We start from the raw sequence: 19,998 nt of genomic DNA on the forward strand, positions 1-19,998 counted from the left end.
AAAAAAAAAAAAAAAAAAAAAAAAAAAAAGAAAGAAAGAAAAAGAAAAAAAATCACTTGGCTTTTCTTCCTTCTTCCTAAGGCTTGGAACAGCACACCGGAAGGGTAAGAAGGACGTAGGCAGGAACAGTCTGGGCTGGAGGGCAGCCTGCTTGCTGAGGGGGCCTACAGTCCAGTGCCCATTCTTGTGCCCGGAGCCAGACTGTGACAGGATGGGCAGGGCTGGTGAGTTCTCAGCCACCACACCTCCTTCACCCCTTCCCCATGCATGTGTGGGTGCACACATGGGCGTGTGCATGTGCATGAAGGTGTGTGTGGCTGCATGGCTGTGCATGTGCATGCACCGGTGCATGCCTGTGCAAGTATGTGCATGTATGTGCATAGCACGGACACACGTGCATGTGAACATGCAAGTGTGTGCTCAGATGTGGGTTCCCCAGAAGCCGACTGTGAGACAGGGACTCAACTACAGGGAGATTACGGGAGAGTGGTCCCCAGGAACGGGAATACTACAAAGAGAAGGTAACCAGGGAGGGCCAGGCTGCCAAGCAGACAGCTGCTGTGCGCTTCACTCCCACTGGGGCCCCCGGAAACCAATGTGGACAACTAGTCTTCTCCCATCCAGGGGGCAAGTCATGGAGGCTCTTTGTCCACGGACTCCCATCAGTGGTTGGCTAAAGCCTGCATTGCCTTTCCAGCACTTTCAGCTTGTCCTGCCTCCTGCCATGTCAGAGTTCCCAGGAATTACTGACAATAATTCATAGACAGGATGGGGCTGGGGATTTAGTTCAGTGGTGCCACCACCTGCCTCGCAAGTGCAAGGTCCCGAGTTCGATCTCCGGTACCAAAACAAAAACAAAAAAATGTAGAAGGGAGGGCAGAGGGCAACTGAGTAGACACTGAGTCATCTGTGCTGCTGGGTGGCAGATGTGGTCAGTGTGGTGAGGTGGCACCCAGGGCCCTTCAGGAAAAGTGGATGGCTCTCCAGCCACTGCAGGTCCTGGCAGCAGCCTTCAGGCTAAGGTCCCATGGGCACCTCAGCTAACAAGAGAGCTGCCTGGCCCGCGATCACATTCCCTTTCTGGGGGGTCCACATCCAAAGACTGATCTTTAACCCCACCGCTCCTCACTGACTTCTGAGGCTCTTTGGCCTATGGAGGATTTTTTTTCTCCAGGCACACTTCCTTCCTAGTCCTACATAAAGTCAAGAGCAAGCCACAGGGGAGATAAGAATCCAGATGACTCTAAACCCAGAAGCTCTGGGGCAGCGTTGGCTCTGGACACTCCTCCTGAGGCCCACATGCAGGCCTGGGTCAGGGGTGGCAGACCGGTGACGGACGTCAGTCCTGGAGAACCAGTAAGGGGACCCAGGCAAAGATGGGCAGCAAGAGGTGTACAGGGCACTGGCTGTTACAGAAAAGTTTATTATCAGGATAAATAAATACAACAGGGGGTGTTAAAAGTGCCATTGATGCATTGAGTGGAGGGTTGGGCATTGCTGGAGGTAGGGGAGGGCACAGGACAAGGCATGGTCAGGGGTGGAGCCATAGCCCTATCTGGATGGGGCATGGGAAAGACAAGGTCCCCCAAATCATGCACAATGGGGTCCTGCCTTTCCAGGTGCTGCCTGCCTGATGCCTCTAAAGTTCCTGATATTTCCTTGAGGCTGTGAGCAGACCTGAGTGGAGAAGCCCCAGGGCTGGTCAGGTGCTACCACCAACCCCCAAGCATTCAGAAATGGAAAACATTTTTTGGTCATTGACACTCAGGCTCAACCTTCCTCCTTGTGTTGGTGGGGCACTCAGAAATGGCTGCAATTTTGCTCCATCCTAGGAGCAAAATCCAAACAGGCAGAATCCAAACAGCTTGGAACCCCTGGAAGGCCCTTGCCCCGGCTCTGCCCACCAACACAAGGGGTTGTGCGCAAACAAATCTGTAGATGGATCCCACTCATTGTTCTAGGCCTGAGCTGCCTGTGCCTTTCCCTCTGATTCTGTTCACTGCCCTTCCTGCAGGGCTGGCTTCCTACAGGGTGGCTTGGGGCCGCTGGCACTCTGAGTCTCCCCTGGATGGGTGGGCACCAGCTTAGGGCTCCCAGGCAGAGCCCAGAAAGGATGTGGGGTTGGAGAGCAGGGACAGAGTGGGGAGGCCCACGTGGCCCAGCAGGATTTCAGGGCTCTCTGGCCTCTGTCGTCACCTCTGCCCTTTATCTCCCCCCAGGAACCTGCCCTCCTTGGTGCTGTGACTCCTCTTCTCTATCCAGGATCTGCGTGTCTTACCTGCCCACAGAGGAGAGAAGCAGCCCCCAGAATCAGAAGGAACAGGGGTGCCTGTGTCTCAGTGTATTTCCTTCCTGACGGGCTGGCTTTGGCACCATGGGCATCATGGAATCGGAGAGTAGAGTTGAGCAGTTTAGGCTGTCCCCGGGTGAAGACCCTACGGGAGGAAGGGCTGGGGAAACCCCTGTCCCCTGGCACCCTTCTCCTTTGCTGGACCCTTCTGCTCTTTCTCTGGGGAGAAAGTGGGTAATGGGCTGCCGACAGGATGGGAGGCCCTGTAAGGATGGGCCAGGACAGGCTGCGTTAGGCCCTGTAGGGCGGCCTGGGGGGCAGCCCTGTCTCTCTCACTTCCACTCTGTGGCCTGGGTGAGAGTGTGGTGCCCCGGTCTGCTCTGGTGAGAAGGGAAGGTTGAGCTCTGCAGACTGCAGACTGGGAGCCCTGACCCCGACAAGCCACTCCCATGGGTTTTGTCCAGGGCCCAGCACACTCCATGGAGTCTGCAGCCCTGAGCCACACCGCTTCTTCCAGTGGCCTAGGGGAATCAGGATGCAGCCCTATAGGCAGCTGCTAGCCATGGCCATTCTGGGACATGTAAGCTGCCAGAGCCACTACCACGGCCACATAGAGACCGGCCCCCACGGCGATGGAAAGTGTGGCCAGGAAGAGGGCGCGGCGGGAGGTGGTGCTGGCCAGGCGGAAGTCCCCTTTGGAGATGGCCTTGCTGGTCTAGGAGAGAGATGTGGCGTTAAAGAGAGCAACTCCACACTCAGCAGGACAGCCTAGCCCACCAGGCCCCTAACGCCATTCTACAGCCGGGGGAGCCAACCCTTCATGGCCAGGCGAGTCCCCTTTGGAGATGGCCTTGCTGGTCTAGGAGAGAGATGTGGCGTTAAAGAGAGCAACTCCACACTCAGCAGGACAGCCTAGCCCACCAGGCCCCTAACGCCATTCTACAGCCGGGGGAGCCAACCCTTCCAGAGGAGGGAGGTGGCCCAAGTGCACTTACCCCCTGGGAGAAGTAGAAGGCAGCAATGCCCAGTGGCCAGAAGCAGCAGAGCATGGAGAAGAGGGTGAGACCCAGGTGGTCCCTGGGGGGCAGCGTGAGAAAGTTGTCTTCACTTTCGCTGTCTGTGGATGTTGTGTCACTCTGCAAAACAGTGCAGTTTGGTGGCCAGGCCCCAGGTCACCCTAGCATTGTCACACTGGCAGAAGTTATTGAAAAGGTAATACCTATCCCCGGGGGCCATTGATGTGGGACAGTACGTAGTGTCTTCTGCTCTTGCTGGCACTGTAGTTTGGTCTCACCACTTTATACCAAAAGCCTTTACAATGACCACATGATTCTACGTTTAGGACTTTATCAACAGGTGTCTATATCCAGACAAGTTCATCATAAGACAGTAATTGACAAATATTAGAAACACTCTCAGAGCCCACTGGCTGGGAGATTGAGTTAATAAATGATGGAAAATTCACAGTAGAAAACCGTGTAACTTTAAAATCACCTCGTAGAAAGCTCTTGCTGACTGTAGTTTGGTCTCACCACTTTATACCAAAAGCCTTTACAATGACCACATGATTCTACGTTTAGGACTTTATCAACAGGTGTCTATATCCAGACAAGTTCATCATAAGACAGTAATTGACAAATATTAGAAACACTCTCAGAGCCCACTGGCTGGGAGATTGAGTTAATAAATGATGGAAAATTCACAGTAGAAAACCGTGTAACTTTAAAATCACCTCGTAGAAAATATTAAATTTCACGGAGCAATAATGAAATAACAGGTTATAAAACTATGTCCAGCAAGACCTTCTAGAGAGAGAGAGAGAGAGGGAACCAAATAGGTTAATAATAATAGAAAAAGACTTAGATGATCACCCACCAAAATAATAATGCTATCTTTGAGTGATAGTTGCTATTTATCACTTGGACCGAAGCTAGTGTTTCCAGAGTGTGTGCTGCACTAGGGTCAGACGTTACCTTTCCTTTGGTGGCAAACAGATTTCTGGGCCTCAACCGAGGCCTCTTAAATCTTGGAGTTTGGTGGGGGCCCCTGGGAATTGGCATTTTGAGCAGATATGCTCACCTCCTCCTCCTGGTCATCTTCCTGGCCCGGTAGCTCCTCTTGGACCCCGTAGGACACAGTCTGGATAGTGACATCCTCCTCGGCTTGGCTAGGTTCTGTGCACAGCTCTGTGGGTCCTGCTGGGGGCTCCCTGGCCTCCACGAAGCTGGTCTCACAGCTGCCTGTCCTGGACTCCTTGACCTTGTCCTTGCCCAGTAAGCAGCTGGGCCGGTACCAGGCCTCCACAGCCAGCTGCAGGGACCCCGGGTCCAGGAGCTGGTGGGCATGTGCAGGGCCAGCACCACCCAGGAGGTAGGAGTAGAGCTTCTCCTGGCAGGACCAGCCAGGTGGGGCCTCGGGGTAGGAATAGGGACCATGGAGAGGGCCGGGGCTTCTAGACAGCAGAGGGTTCTGCAGCTCACTCAGACTCTCCATGGCTCTGGGGACAGCTGCTGAGGAGGGGAGCCCGGGCCAGCTGAGCAGTTTTCACAGAACCTGTCAGGAGAGCAAGACAGACTGAGGTTGGGACCTCAGATCAGAAGCAGAAGGGGTTAAGAGCCGGGCACGGTGGCGCACGCCTGTAATCCCACTCTCAGGAGGCTGAGGCAAGAGGATCGTGGTGCGCTTGAGGCCGGCCTGAATTACACAGCAAGACCCTGTCTCGGCAGAACCAAACCAAACAAAGACAGTCTAAGAATGCAGGCTCTGTAGCAGAGTCTGACTTGGCTCAAGCTCTGCTCTGTCACTTGCCCATCTCGGGACCTTGAGCTGGCTGCTTCTCAGAACTCAGTTTCTTTGTCTCTGAGACCGGTTCATTTATCCACTCAGTACATCTGTGATGAGGCTCAGGGCTGGGAACAGAGACGTGAGAAAGGTAAGAAGCAGGGGAGTGGAGAAGGACGCTCTCTTGTCTTCACAGAGCTTACAGGTGGGTGCAGAAGACAATCGTAAAATAACAACTCTCGGGCTGGGGGTTTAGCTCAGTGGGGCCACTGCCTGCCTTATAAGTGCAAGGTCCCAAGTTCGATCCCCAGAACCAAAAAACAAAACAAAACAAAACGATAAAATAAAATAACAACTCTGATGAAGCATGTGCAAGAACATACCATGGGCAGAACTGACTCAAAGATGCAGGCAAGGCCTTGCTGCTGAGATCTAAGGAGGAGCACAAATTAACAAGGTAAAGGGTTGGTGCTCTAGCTTGGGTCTGGCACGTTCCCCCAACGCTCATCCATTCAGGTTGGCCTTTGGAAGGCGTGGAGACCTCTAAGGGGCGGGGTCTACTGAGACGTTCAGACAGTTTGGTCACTGGGGGCCATGCTATTGGCTGTGACGTAACTGGGGCTCAATGAAAGGGGAGATGGAGGAAAGGTGACGAAGGCCCTCGTGGCAGGGAAGATTTGTTTGCGATCAAATGGGACCTTGCTTAGCTTGGCACATGCTCATAGCTGCCAGTTCCTGCTGAGGGAGGTTGCTCTCCCCATTTCAGTCTTGGGGGTACACCTCTCTTTAGGGCAAATCGTGACCTTGGGAAGTTCCCACAGATCCCAGGTGGGGCCTCCTGTGTGCACATCCCAGCTGGAGTGCGGACACACAGAAGGGACGGACTGTAGACACACTCGAGGGCTGCCTTCCATCTGTCAGGCAACCTGAGTACCTGCTATGCACCAGAGAGGCTGACTGAGGAGGGTAAGCAGCCCTTGAGCATGCCTACCACAGATCTGCACCTTCTGGGGTATAGCAGGTGGGTGTGGGTTATATAGGGGGACAGGGGCAGGCCTGGTGGCCTCAGGGACCTCACACTCTCACCGTCCCAGGCCCTCACATGGCTGGAGGAGGATGGGCAGTGACTTGCACTGGATTTCTAGTCTGAAGATGGAGGTCTCAAGGTCTGATCTTGATGAAGAGGGGCATTTGCATGCCCTTCTGAGTCTCCTCATCTGTAAAGTGCGGGTGATAGTCCCTGCCATGCCACCAGGTTGTCTGGAGGGTCCAATGAGATGGCTGATGTGACAGTGTGCTGTGGATGGTAGGCAGGAGAGGCTGTTGTCCTTATTTCTGGGCCTCAGAACTGTCTTTATCCCCGAGGCCATTTCTGGCCTTCAAGCAGTTCTCTGTTAATGCTAGAAGGAAAAGCACAGGGACAGATTTCTGCTCCCAGGCCTGAGGATTCCGGTTCCCTCTTCATCCTCAACACCTAGCAAGAATCCAGAGGCAAAGCCCTGGAAGGGGATGTTTCTACTTCTGCCCTGAGACATGACTGGATTCCAGAAAGCTGGTTCCTGAGAGACCTGGAGACAGAGGGTGGCTCCAGCCACAATGCCCATGTGGTGGGGCAAAGGACAGTGAGAGTAGGAGGTGCCCTTCCTCACAAAGGAGTAAGAAGTCGCTGCCCGGGGCTCTGAGCTCTGAATCCTTGAGAGCGGCCATCTCAGAGCGGGAGCTCCAAGAATATCTGATAAAGACTCACAGAAGGGTGCAGAAAAGGGACCAGTATGTGGCCCAAGAGTCCAATACCTCACATGGAAGGCACAGATGGTGCTGGAGATGCTGGACTGTCGTGTGCCTGGGGGCCCTGCTGGTGGGTTAACCTGTTTCAAGTTCCACACAGTTGTCACTTAGCTGGGACAGAAGCTACTCTGCACCCCTACACCCTGCAGTGGAACGGCACACAGGCTTGGGTGAGGTGTGCAGGCTCGAGTCCGATTTCCACCCCTGGGCACCAAAGTGCATGGAGCCCTTGGACTCTGCTCATGTGGAGAGGGCTTCTTGCAGGCAAGGGGCTGGGAGTGTCCAAGGCAGAAACCTCACGAATTAGGCTTGTGCTGGGCTCCTCTGGTCAGATTCCCACCAGGCCTGGTATCTTCTGCCTGAGACCTACCATGTTGTCCCCTCTCCAAGCAGATGTGACTCTCAGGTGTGGAATGAAGAGAGCATGACCACAGGGCCCCTGGGTTTGAGAGTCGGTGCACTGGGGCCCCTCAAGATCCTCATCTTTCAGCAAGTGGGTGGAGGAAATGGTCACTGAAGTCAATTGCGTGGCACTAATGTTCCATGACTCCATGCCCCATGAAGTGAACCTCCGACTCCCAGCTCCCTTTCAAGGGGCAGGGATAGATACAAACATCCAGCACTGAGAGAGGCGCAGTCGCTGCTTCCTAGGTTGAGGGTGGCAAGGCAAAAGGTGGGACATCTGCTCTCCAGCAGGGCGGCAGAGTCATGTAGTCATTTCCTGACTTCCCAGCTCCCTCTGCGCCTCTCCAGTCCCAGCCCTGTCCCTGTCCCCGTCCCCAGCCCACCACACTCATCCTCTGGGAGTCTAGGACATGGCTCCCAGAGGCTCCTCAGCCTCTCCTCTTAATGTATGTCCCAGAGCCTAGGGCCTCCCGGGTCCCCTGCCGAAGCCCGGCTCCATCACCACCCAGGTGGGCCGAGGTGCGCAAGAGCCTTGGGGTGGGGTGGGAAGCCGAGGACTCTCAGAACAGATTAATGCCTCAAACGCACCCCTGCCCTAGGCTCTGCCTCACAGGAGGCCTTGGCAGGTCCCTTGCCCGCCTGTCTGATACCCTTGAAGGAATGGAAAGATAACTGGAGACCCTAGGGGTATTTGCAGGGCACGTCCAAAGCAGGCAGAGGCCACTGCATCCCAGCTCACCCCTGTTCCTGTCAGACTGTCCTGGTCAAAGGACACCCAGCCCAGCTTGGCCTTTCCTGGAGCACAGCACCGGGCACTCTGACGTGGCCCTGAGGCACAGCCTCCCAGCACTTCATGCAGGAAGGTGCAGGATTTGCACAATGGCAAAATGGGAAACTGCTTAAATGTCCTACCACTGGAAACAGCTTAAATAAATGATGGTACAGGATGCAGTGGTATAAGGCCTTTGCACAGGTTTATAAAGAGTAATGACATGAGAAATGCTCATTGCAGGCTCCATGAGAAGGAAGAAAAGAAAACGGTTTGGGCCTATAATCTTTACTCCGTCGAGATGTCAGCAGTGATCAACGCTAAAGGTGGGAGCACAGGTGCTTTTCATTTTCTCCTTTACACTGCTTTTTCACATTAAAAAAAAAAACAAAACAATGAGCATGTACTACTTTTAAACCAGGAAAAAATTAAGTGCATAGATTTCTTCTGAACCAAATTATCTAAAAGCAGCTTAAAGCCTCCCCAGGCTTGGGGCTCCTTCTGGGTCTGGCGGCTGAGCACAGTATTAAAGCCTGCACATGTACACACACACACAGCTTCATTTTCACGAAGTAACTCAAGTTAGTGGCTGCAGCACCCTTCACAGCCCAGCCACAGCTCCCAGGTCTCTATATGGTTTACGTGTGTCCTCTGTGACCAACCCGCACCCACAAATAGGGCCATTCAGGAGTTCATGACCTGATCTCAGAGACCCAGCTCCAAGACCTGGCCAGAGGAGGAGGTAGTAGGTCTCTAGGTCCAACCTTTTCTGCCCTTGCTCTGGCCAGGCCTTCCAGCCTGTTCCTCGGTCCACATTTCCCTGTCCTCTGGAGAGGGGGACCAGTGTGCAAACCAATACAATTCCCATTGCCACCTCCGCTGCCTGCCACACTCTGGCGCCACCACTGGAGCACCTGTGGGTAAGCACACCTGCACAGGTATGGGTGTGTGCACGCACGGATGTGCTCTGCTCTAGAGGACAGACATGAGGGGGCCTGGAATTCCGAAGCTAAGAAGATTCCTTCAAACTGTGCAGCTGAGGCTGTGGTCAAGGCCCTGCAAGAGGAGAGGGAGAAAAGTGGCTCATTTCCTTCTGAGCTGAGAACTCAGCTGGGTCCCTAAAGTTCAAAGGTTTCCACTCCCTGACTAGGACCAGAACAATCCTGGGATCCCCTGAAGTCCAATTATAGCCTCCTTCTGGGTGCAGTTGTGCTGGCCTCCAATCGCACTGGAATGCTAACTTCCTTATCCAGAAGATGTGCAGGAAAGTTGATTGTTAACAACTCGGCTCAGTAGTCCCCAGGATTCTACTGGGGGCAGAAGAACAATAACTTACACTTATTGAGCTTTAACCACGTGCCAGAGACTGAACTGTTCCAACTGCTCATTTGACTCCATAATTCTAGTGGGGAAAGAACAATAGGACCGGGGCCTCCTCTTCCAGCTACAGCAGACTAACCCTCCTCACACCAAACTGCCAACAGTAGCTGGGGTAAAATATGAAGGCATGCGAGAATCATCAAGGCTGCAAGAACTTACAGATCAAAATGGCAAGATCCAGAGGGAAGAGAGATGCAGAGACACAGCTTGACATCAGGATTCCCTTGGAGGTCTTTCCTGATTCCCCTGGGGCTGCTCTGCCAGCAGAATCAGGCTGCAGAGAAAAATTAGCATTCAGGGCCTGCTAATAGGGAGGGCCCCAATAAACACCTTGGGTTTTCAATTCTAGGGTGTAGCCCCAGAAAGGAACCAACCAGCCTCACAGGACTGAAGTTTGGAATCAACCGTGCCTACCTGAGGGTGACCTGCCTGGAGTGTAACTTCTGCTCCACGCAACAGTAATTTCTGGGCAGTGGCTCTCAAATTTTAGTGAGGATCAACATCTCCTGGGGTAGTTGTTACATGTAGATTGCTGGACTCTGCATCATTTATGATTCTGGGATGGAGCCTGAAAATCTGCTTTTTTTGGAAACAGGAACTTGCTTATATAGTTCAGGTTGGCCTTGAACTCACTTATGTAGCTCAGATTGGCCTCCTGAGTGCTGAGATTATAGACATATAGCACCTCACCCGGCTGAATGTACATTTCTGACAACTCAAGTGATATCGATACTGCCCATCTAGAAACCAAACTTTAAGAACCACTGACCTGATAGTCATTGAAAGAACAGTAAAAGTATGTGTAACCAAAAGTTAGTAGATCCGAATATGAAATAGTAAAACGACTTGATTAATCAAAAAGGAGGCAAGAAAAGAGGAAAAGAATAGGTGAGACAAACAGAAAAAATAGGTAAGATGTTAGACTTATACCCAACCGTATTGGTAATCATAGTTAGTAGAAATTGAATAAAATTGCCCATAAAAAAGCAAAGGTAGTCTTTTGGTGTTTTAGTCCACTTACAAGAAACTCTAGGGAAGTCAAATACTACAGAAAGCAAACAAGCGCTTGCTCACCCCAGAGGCAGAGGGAGGACAGTGACCGAAAAGGGGCCTGGGACTTCTCGGGGTGACGGAACTGTTCCATTGCTTGATTCGAGCACACTCAGTTGTACAAATGAAATGAATGCATTTGATTGGAAATTTAATTTTATATAAATTCACATAAAGTATTTATATAAAATTTTTAAATAAATATACATGAAAAATTTGAAAGGACTGAATTTAAAAAGCAATCCAACTAAGTACTGCATAGTGACAATGTACCTGAAATATAAAAATACAAAAGGGTCAAGAATCAAAGGATGAGGGGCTGGGATCCAGCTCAGTGGGACAGCGCCTGCCTGGCAAGTGCAAAGTCCTGAGTTCAATTCCTGGTATCAAAAAACCCAAAACACTAAAAGAAAAAAAATGAAAGGATGGAATGAGAAACACTGCACACTTACTAAGTTCTTACTGTCACCCATGCACTGCTGCAAATGCTATCTATTATCTCATTTAACCTTCGTAGTAGCTCTAAGAAGTCGAGGCCATCATCATCTCCGTTTTGCTGACAGAGACATGGAGGAATAATAGATTCGTAAGTGCCCAGAGGCACCCGGCTGGAGAGTGGAGAGCTAGGCGTGAACCCTGGAAGTCTTGACCTCAGAGGTACTCCACCCCGGGGCCTCATGAGTCAGCTACACTTACAGACTTCCCGCTTTGTTCCGAGTGCCCCGTTTCAAATGTGCTACCTCACTTAACCAACCTCTTTCACACAGGGGGAGATGGGCTCTGAGCGGTTAATAGGCTTCCTGCGCTCATGTAGCCGGAGAGTGGCAGAGCCCCAGTCGACCCGAGTCCGACTGACCAGGGTTCAGGGTGCACTCATTTAGCCACTCAACAGTGGTGAGGCGCACGGAGAGCCAGTAGTCCTGGCAAATGGAAGAAACGGCCGCAGGAGCAGCAGGAAGTCCTTCGGACTCGCTGCAAGGCCGAGCCGGGAGGTCTTTTTGTGCATTACTGCACAGTGGGGTCTCTGGAGCCTGCAGGAGAGGCCAAAAGGACAATGTGAGGTGTGACTGGTAGTCAGGTCATCTCCTCGGGATGGGGCCTTTATCAGAGCCCTGTAAGCTGGTGTCAGCTGCAATTGACTGTGTTGACTCCATATACTGTATCGCAAAACATTACAGTTCTAACAAAGCTTATTATTAGTTTTTATGGTACCAGGGGTTGAACCCAGTCATCTCACTCAGTTACATCCCCAGGCCTTTATATTTTATGTTTTGTTTTGAGGCAGGGTCTCTCTAAGTTGCCCAGGCTAGGCTCAAACTTGGAAATCCTCCTGCCTCAGCCTCCCAGAGTACCGGGATTACAGGCGTGTGCCAAGGCACCTTGCCAAAACTGATTATTAGTACTTCCCCTTTCTTGGAAGAGAAAACTGAAGTTCAGAAGAATGAAGGAACTGTCCAAGGCTATGCAGTGTCAGAAGCTGTATTTGAACTCAGGTTTGCTTCTGTCCAAAGCCCGGCCTCCCACTCTTTACACCTGTCTCGGGGCATCTGCGTGTGGAGGCTGCGGAGAAGTTGTGAGGATGGGTTCCAACCAGGGTCCTCAGTGAAGAGAATGAGAGATGGGAGCTTTAAGAAAAGATTAAGAGATTTGGGGTGATTTAGTCACCCAAGGGTGGCTGCCTCGATAACCTTTGAAGACCTGGATTCAGACAAATACAGAGCCACTGTGAAGGTGCTGAACTATCATCCGCTGTCTCTCAGTGCATCCAGATTGCTTTTCAACTGAAAGATAAAAGCCCGAACTTCCTAGTAGGGCAGAAGATTAAATATAAATGACTAAAACCCAGGGAAAAGGTGAAATCCTTACAAATAGCTGCTGCACAGGTCTAGCCTTCTAGGCAGGCGATATACAAACTGCACTGCAAAACTACGAAGCGCTGTGACCGTGGCTGGGTCTGATGACGACTGGCCTATAGGCAAGAGAGCCACCAGGCCAACCAGAGTCCTTAGCTGCAGCTTGCTGCATACGACAGCAAAGGGAGAGAGAGCCGGGGTGGAGGGAATGGGGGTGAGGTGGGCAGAGTCAAGGAAATGGGAAACTTAGCCTCCTTTGTTTCAGTTCGTCTCCTCAGCAAACCTAACAAAATTGATTATCCTTTCTCTCTTCTCTGTCTCCAACAGCTCCTAACTCCTCTTTCTTGCTGGCAGCACTTAAATACAGCGTAGTCTCTCTCACTTAAATGGAATCGTCTTGGAGATTGTCAAACCCGGCTGCAAGGACTTGGACTGTGCTTTCAAGGAGAGGTGGGGGCCCACGTCCCTCTCCGATGGTCTGGGAGGGCTGTGACTCCTTTCCCAGAGCACAGCCAAAGTGTGACTTTTATGAGGCCAGGTGCCTGTCACCTGGATCACTGGCCCACTCTTTCTTGGAGCCTGGTGGCTTGACCACTGAGGTCACCATGCCAGAGGGTGCATGTGATTAGAGCCTCCAGGCAATGCAACCCACTGGGCCCAGCCTCCTACCCATCTTTAAGATGCCAGACATGTGTGTGAAGCCATCCTGGGCTCTCCAAACCGGCCCATCTGCCACCAGGTGAGCTGTGGGTGCCACATTAACAAGATCACACAGCCTGTCCCTCAAAGTCACGAGCTATGATAAAACGTCTGTTGTTGAAGCTGGTACATTTGGGGGTAGCTTAGGCAGAAACAGATAACTGGAACATCCTTTGCCAGTGCCTTGTCCCTCTCAGCTCTGGTCCCTCTCCTTCACTTCAGTCATGTTTCTCGGAAGGAAGCTCCTCTCACATCACAGCGTAAGCACTCAGTTTAAAGGCCACTTCCTCTGGGAGACCGTCCCTCCACCCTCAGTCTAGTTTTCAGTACCCTGGTGATCTGCTCTCTCAGCTCCCTGCTCTTCCTCTCTGAGTGCTTATCACAGCCTCTATTTATATAGGTGTGATTCGTTGATTAGTGTCTTTCTCCCTCACCAGACTGTGAGCTCTGGCGGGAGGAGGACTTCGTGCTCCTCCCCGCATCCCCCTCCCTGCTATATGCGTAGCAGGCAATCAATAAACAGCTGACCTCATGAACAGATGAGTGAATCGGTGAGCGAGTGAGCTGAAGGTGCTGAGGGTCCCTGGTAAGAAAGTGCTTTCCAGGATGTGCTGGGTGGAGGCACACTTAGTTCTGCACAGAAACTTTTCTTGGGCACTTACGTCAGACTACTTTTGGGATGCAACAATAGATAAGAAGTAGTCCCTGCCGTGAGGAGGGGCAGGAAATAAAGACTAAGAAATGAAAAGTTTCCGTAGAACGTGCTGGCAGCTCCCAGAGTGTGAGGGAGCCCTGTCCTGGGATGGTAGTGGATGGTGGGAACCAGGAAGAGCCTTCTCTTAGCCGATGACAGGAAAATAAGTCTTGAAGATAGAATAGGAGTCATCGATTAGGTGAGACGAGAGCAGGGCATCTCCAGCCAAGGGAATGCCACGAACAAAGGCCTGGGGTGTTGGTGGGGAGAAGTCTGGGTGGTTTGGTACTGAGGGGAGGAGGCGAGGGAGGTGGGAAAGCCTACACCTGGCAGAGGGGCTTTGCTCTGTGGGCAGCGGGGAGCCAGCGACAGTGGCAGAAGGGAAGTAATGAGGTCCGGCCCGTGTTTCGGAAAAGGTGCTCTGGCTGGCAGCAGGGAATAAGAAGAATTGCATGACAGGGGAGTGAGGACGGAGGCTAGTAGTCCTGTCAGGAGACTATTGTAGTTTCGGCACTCTTCATTATAGCTAAGATATGAAACCAACCCAGCTGCCCATCAACTATGAATGGACAAATAAAATACTATACTACACACAACGTAATATCATTCAGCCATGAAAAGAATAGAGCACTATCACATGCAGCCCAATGGATGGAACTGGACGACACTGAGCCCAATAAGCCAGACACAGAGAGACAAATATCGCGTGTTCTCTTATATATGCGGAAGCTGAAAAAGAGATTGACCTGAACGTAGAACAGTGATTACTACAGACTGGGAGATGTGGGAGGGCAGGGTGGTAAGGGGCGTTTGGGCAATGTGTATCAGAACACAGTTAGGTAGAAAGAGTAAGTTTTGGTGTTCCTCAGCACAGCAGGGTGACTATAGTTCAAAATAACCTGCTCTATATTTTAAGACACTTTAGAAGACAGGAGCTCAAAGGCTGTAAACACTAAATAATAAGGAGAGGGAAATGTTGACTACCCTGATTTGATTAGTGCGTACTGTATGAATGTATTGAAGTATCACAGTGAACGTTGTTAATATGTCCAATTAATATGAAAGAGAGAGGGAAACTAGAGACACTATTGTAGAAGCACAGGTAGGAGAGGATGAGGACCTGAATTGCTTGAGGCAGAATGGATGGAGAGGAAGAGTCCTGGCTGAGGAGTAGCTAGAAGGCTGAATGATCAGGAGTTTGTGGTTAACTAGAGGTGAGAAAGGAGCCAAGAATGAGACCCAAATTTCTGGCACTGTCAACCAAATAGAAGGTGATGTGATGAACCGAGATAGAAAAAATTAGGGGGAGGCTGCTCATTCTAGAGCAAAAAGACCACCCCTTTTCCTTCTTTTCGTTTTTGTTTTTGGTTCCAGGGATTGAACTCAGGTCCTTGCGCTGGCAAGGCAAACAGTAGAACCACTGAGCTAAAACCCCATCCCCCTTTCCTTCTTAAAAAGAATATCCGTGGGCTAGAAACATTGAGAAATTTCTGAGAGCTAAAGAGCAGATGAGGTTCCTTGGCGAAGAAATTAAGGCAAAGAAACTTACAGCCTTCAAAGCTAGGGGTAAGGACAACTCCCACTCAAAAAGAGTCCTGTTGAGGAAATAAGCTTATCTAACTCCAGAGGAGAGCCATACTAGCTTCCTGTTCCATTTAACACTTTCCTTCACTTATAAATGGAATGGATAAAAAGAACAATGAAAAACAACTGCATGAAAATAAGGTTTAATAAACAAGTAGAATGATTTGCTCAATAAAATTCTAAAATTATTCAAATTACAGCCAAGATCTGTAATTCTTTAAAAATTCTTATTCTTGGAGAGATATGGACATTGCATGTATGAAACAAGAACATGTCACTATGAAAAAGGAGCAATCCACAAATATAACAGTTTTTGAAATTGAAAATAATTGTCCAACTTTTAAAAAATTCGGTGAAGAGATTGAATAATGGGATGGACAAAGGGCTTGGCACTGAGGTACATCTCTAGTGCTTCTTTTTATTTATTATTCTTTTTTTTGACACAGATTCTCATTAAGTTGCCCAGGATGGCTTTAACTTTCCATCCTTTAGCCTCAGTGGCCTGGGTAGCTTGGATTACAGGTGTGCACCATTATACCCAGGTTATGACTTTTTTAATATGGAAAAAAAGTTAATGAAATTCCCTAAGGCAGGACAAAAAGGACATAGAACATATGACGAAAGTTAAGAGGCATGGAGAAGGGGTGCAGGAGGTTCAATATCCATCTAACAGAATTTTCAGAAAGATACAACAGATAAGACTAGCGGAGGAAAATAATAATTAAAGAAGCACCACATTGTATAGCATAAATATAAACAATTATTATTTGTCAACTAAAAATTCAATTAAAAATAATTAAAGAAGCAGGAAGCATTTCAGAAGGAGGAGAATGAGGAGGAGGAGGAGGAGGAGATTTAGATTGAGGGGGCCCACTAAATCCAAGCCAGAGAAATGAACACACACATGAAGAACCAGGGTGGGGGAAGTGGGTGAGTTCGGCTTGAACGTGCCTTTGGGAGAGCAGGAGAGAAATTCTGCCTGGCCTTTGGATGTATGAAATTGAAGCCCTGGGTAATGGTCAGGGCTGGAGAGAGATCTGAAATCAGTGAAGGACCTTTGGAGAAGGAAGAAGAGAGCCAGAGAGAGGACCAGAAAAGAGAGGACAGAGGAGAGAACCCAGGAAGGATGAATAAAGCAGATGGAACCCTTCCGCACATCCATCGGAGGTGTCTTAGCTGTTGTCTTCCAGGAAGAAGTGAACTATCCCCCGGTCTATACTCTGCTGCTCCGGGCTCCCATGAGCTAGACTGATTTCTCCCTCAAAGCATCATCCACCTCCCTGGATGGGAACGGGTTTATGGCTGCCAAAGATGAAAACTGCTGAGAGGAGTGGGCTGGGGGCTGCACGACTGAGATCAGTCCATTTTCAAGTGGAAATCAAATCTTTGTGCGTGCTGAAACAAGCTGGCTCTCTGCTGAAGCGGCTCATTCCGAACCACTTGGAAGCAGACGGCTCACCTAAGGGTGGGAGATAACACACCTAACGGTGAGGCGGGGCCACTTTCAGTGTGGTTTGCTTGGGGAGGGGTGAGTAAGGGTGGCAGCCACAGGGCAGAGTGAGAAAGGAGAGTGAGGGAGGCAGTCAGTGAGAGGACTCAGTACAAAGGGCAGGGATGCGATCCAGTCTTCACTGGCTTGCAGCCGAGGGGACCTTGCCTCAGATAGAGTGGCACCGAGCCTCTGAGAGGAGAAGAGGATTGGGAAGCACAGGAGGTTTTGAGAACTGGGCTGTTTCTTCTCCCCCAAGTGAAGGCTGTTGCTTCTGCATCTTTCTCCCTGGAGTGGCATATTGGGGAGCTGGGAGTCCCTCTAAGACCCACAGATGACTTGGCCTTTGGACTTGAAAGTAACTAATAATGTGTACATCCCCAAATATTCTCTGCCTCTGCTATTCTGCCTGTGTGTTGCAGGGGAAGGGATGTCTGTGTGTATTTCAGTATCACAACCTCTCTCTTACACATACAAATACACACTCGTGCACTTACACAATACCACACCACACTTTCTTAATGACCAAGTTGCACTTTTTTCTTTCCCTTCCTCAGCTTCCCTGAACCCTGCCCTAAATAAGCAAGATCACCCTTCTTCCCTTTGGAACCTTTCAGAGGGGCTAGGGTAGGAGCCTCAGTAAGAAGGGGCCAGGAAGAGGACACTGGAAGTAACCAATGAGAGGATAGTTTTCCATAGTTGGGAGAGGAACCTGACGTAATCTGTCTGAGTGACCAGGGACGCCCTGAATCCTGACAGCTTTGGCGGTGGAGTGGATACCCAAAGAGCTGCAGATGGAGGTGCAGTGTATTATCCCCAGACAAGCAGCGGGCCAGCTGCCCCCACAGATCAGTCCAGCAGAAAATAATGCTCACTGTTGCTGCTGCATCACTTTGTTATGAGGTTTAGTGACTGTCCATTAACTCCCAAGAGCTGATTCTTGCCAGTGCTGCAACATCAGCTGGGAGCCAGAAAGCGCTGACATGGGGAAGTGGGGGCTGGTCTCCCACCCTAGCTGGGCACTCACAGAGTAAGTCAGGGAGGTCACTGGCATGGCTTACTCAGCTCTGCCTGAGTGCCAATTAGCTAAGGTTTTTCTGAGCATTGGCTGGGCCTGCCACAGTTGAAGGAAATTACTGCCAGAGGAACTCGTTTTGTTTTTTATAAGAAAGAAACCACTCTATAGGGATGGATCTTTCCTGACTGTCCTTCCAGTCTCCCCAAGGAAGATCCCTGCCAGCCAGGGTCCCTGGGAAGAGATGACCAAAGTTAGATCACCAAAGTAGTCGCTGGCTACTCACGAGGGTTATTGGTGGGAGAGATTGTTCTTGGCTTTTTGGCTTGAAAGCAGGGATTCTGAGTTCAGCCACTCTGAATATATGTGTGACTTTCCCAGGGAAATAAGGAAGAGAGGCTTCTTATGAAAACACCAGAGACATAAATGGCTTTTCCTGGTTCCTATTGTTCCTTTCCACTCCATTCACAAAATCCAGCTCATCACTGAAAGGCCATTAACTTACTCTTCAAGCCAGGTTAATGAAGGTGGCATCCTGTACCCTCAGAGAACTGGATTCAGGACAGCCTGAAAGAACCCTATAGAACACAAGAACTTGGAATCTAAAAACTCATCTGCTCCAATGCTTTTCTTTTACAGATGAGAAAACTGAAGCCCACAGAAGGGAAGGGACCTGCCTAAAACAGCCAATGGCAGATCTGGGACCAGAACACTGGGCTCCTGATTCCCAGTCAAATGCTTTTATTCTCATGCAGTTTTACATTTCATTCCCTTATTTTATACCCAAGTACTGAGTCCTTACTATCTTGCAGGTGCGATGGGGGGAAGGGTGTGGAGGGAAGCAAAGTGATGAAAACAACACAATCCTTGCCTTGAAGGAGCTATTTCTTGAGGAAAAAATAACTGAGTCAGATTCTCACCCTGTATTATCTCTATAGGTGATGATGGAGGAGGAGAAGGGGAGAGAGGAAACACTCTTACCTGCTCAAGATTTAGAGCTTAAACTTCACTGATTCTAGGGGCTCAAGGAAGCCAGGCCTGGCTAGGGGATAGGAACAGAGATGGAGCTCACATTGGTGTGGTACGTTTGGCAGGCCTGTACCTCCGATCAGGTGCATTACTTCATTAAGTCTCAACGCCGTTCCCTGAGGTGAGAAGAACCGCAGAAGAACCTAACCCCACGTTAGGAGTGAGGAGACTGAGGTTCAGAGAGATCAGGTAACGGGCCAAAGCCACTACATGTCAGAGCCCAGCCAGGGACTCCTAGCCTAGGGCTCTGTCAGTGAGGGTGGGGAAGTTGTGCTGGGTTGGAGGGTCAGGACGAAGCAGCATAAAGCAATGGCTGTGCACAGTGATAAGCCAAGTCTTCCTCTATGCGGTTTTATTTTGATCGCTACATTCTACCACTCACAGAAGTCTGCTCTGAGGAACTGGAAGCACTTTGCAGCCCCAAATGAGCTCATTTAACATACTCTTGCCAGAAAGAGAGAGAACTCCAAATGGTCTAGGGTCATCAGCATTCAGGCCCAGAATAGAAGACAGGACCCAGGTTCCCCCTTCTTTGTCCTCATGCACCAAGGACACATGATGCAAAACTAGCCTCCTTCAGTGGGAGTCAAGAGGGCCACAGGAAAAAACAGGTTCTTCGGACACCTCCCTTCGTTCCTCTGAGAAATGGGTTAATCAGTCCTGAGAGGATGGGTCCTTGCATTGGCCCAAAGGCCATTTCCAGGGCAAAGGCATCTCAGAGAGGGGATGCTCACATCTACTCCAGTCACCCTGGTGACCAGGCTTGGGGAGAAGGGAGCTTAGTGAAGCCCGCTCAGATTCTGCTAATGTCGCAGAGCCTTGGTGGAGACTGGGGTACCAGGGAGTCTGGGAGATTCTCCTCCGGGTTCCTGCAACCAGTGGGCTGGCTGTCCCAAAGCTTCCTGGCGTGCGAGGTCAGGGTGCCCAGGTGACTGCGGTGGCTCTGGTCCCCCAGGCCCCTCCTAGTGTCCCCAGACTGCGCGGTGAGGGGTGAAGAGCACAAGGTGCTGCCAGCTGGGAGTCAGAGATCTATCCCTGAAGGGGCTCCCGCTCCCCTCCCAGCTCGTTCCTAGCTCTGGCTCCCGCTGTGCCCCCCAGACGGCCCCTTACCTGTCCCGCTGCAGGCGGTCCCGCCTCCTCCGCGGGGCTCGGGGACCAGGCATGGGCCGGCG

At 50.7% G+C, this 19,998-nt stretch overlaps 1 protein-coding gene across 4 annotated transcripts; it reads right to left on the reverse strand.

Annotated features, from left to right (window-relative positions):
• Positions 1–1,407: 1,407 nt before the first annotated feature.
• Syndig1l (synapse differentiation inducing 1 like) lies at positions 1,408–19,998 on the reverse strand. Of its 4 annotated transcripts, XM_010645489.1 has the most exons (6): positions 19,937–19,998; positions 9,573–9,687; positions 8,964–9,089; positions 4,370–4,843; positions 3,286–3,426; positions 1,408–3,005 (listed from the first exon to the last, which is right to left on the reverse strand). In XM_010645489.1, exons 4-6 carry the CDS (start codon positions 4,781–4,783, stop codon positions 2,847–2,849), a joined length of 714 nt encoding a protein of 237 aa, XP_010643791.1. In that variant the 5' UTR covers positions 4,784–4,843; positions 8,964–9,089; positions 9,573–9,687; positions 19,937–19,998; the 3' UTR covers positions 1,408–2,846. The 4 variants fall into 4 exon arrangements, with proteins under 4 accessions (XP_010643791.1, XP_010643789.1, XP_010643790.1 ...); XM_010645487.1 differs by lacking the exon at positions 8,964–9,089; XM_010645488.1 differs by lacking the exons at positions 8,964–9,089; positions 9,573–9,687.

This window comes from Fukomys damarensis, unplaced genomic scaffold, assembly GCF_012274545.1.
Source record: "Fukomys damarensis isolate Sample0158 unplaced genomic scaffold, DMR_v1.0_HiC HiC_scaffold_21, whole genome shotgun sequence".
Lineage (NCBI taxonomy): Eukaryota > Metazoa > Chordata > Mammalia > Rodentia > Bathyergidae > Fukomys > Fukomys damarensis.

Coding starts and splice junctions, on each gene's coding strand:
- Syndig1l (XM_010645488.1), bottom strand. CDS start 4,783: ATGGAGAGTCTGAGTGAGCTGCAGAACCCTCTGCTGTCTAGAAGCCCC. Junction 3,427..4,369: donor AAGATGACCAGGAGGAGGAG/GTGAGCATATCT, acceptor ACTGTTTTGCAG/AGTGACACAACATCCACAGA. Junction 3,006..3,285: donor CCTTCTACTTCTCCCAGGGG/GTAAGTGCACTT, acceptor TCTCTCTCCTAG/ACCAGCAAGGCCATCTCCAA.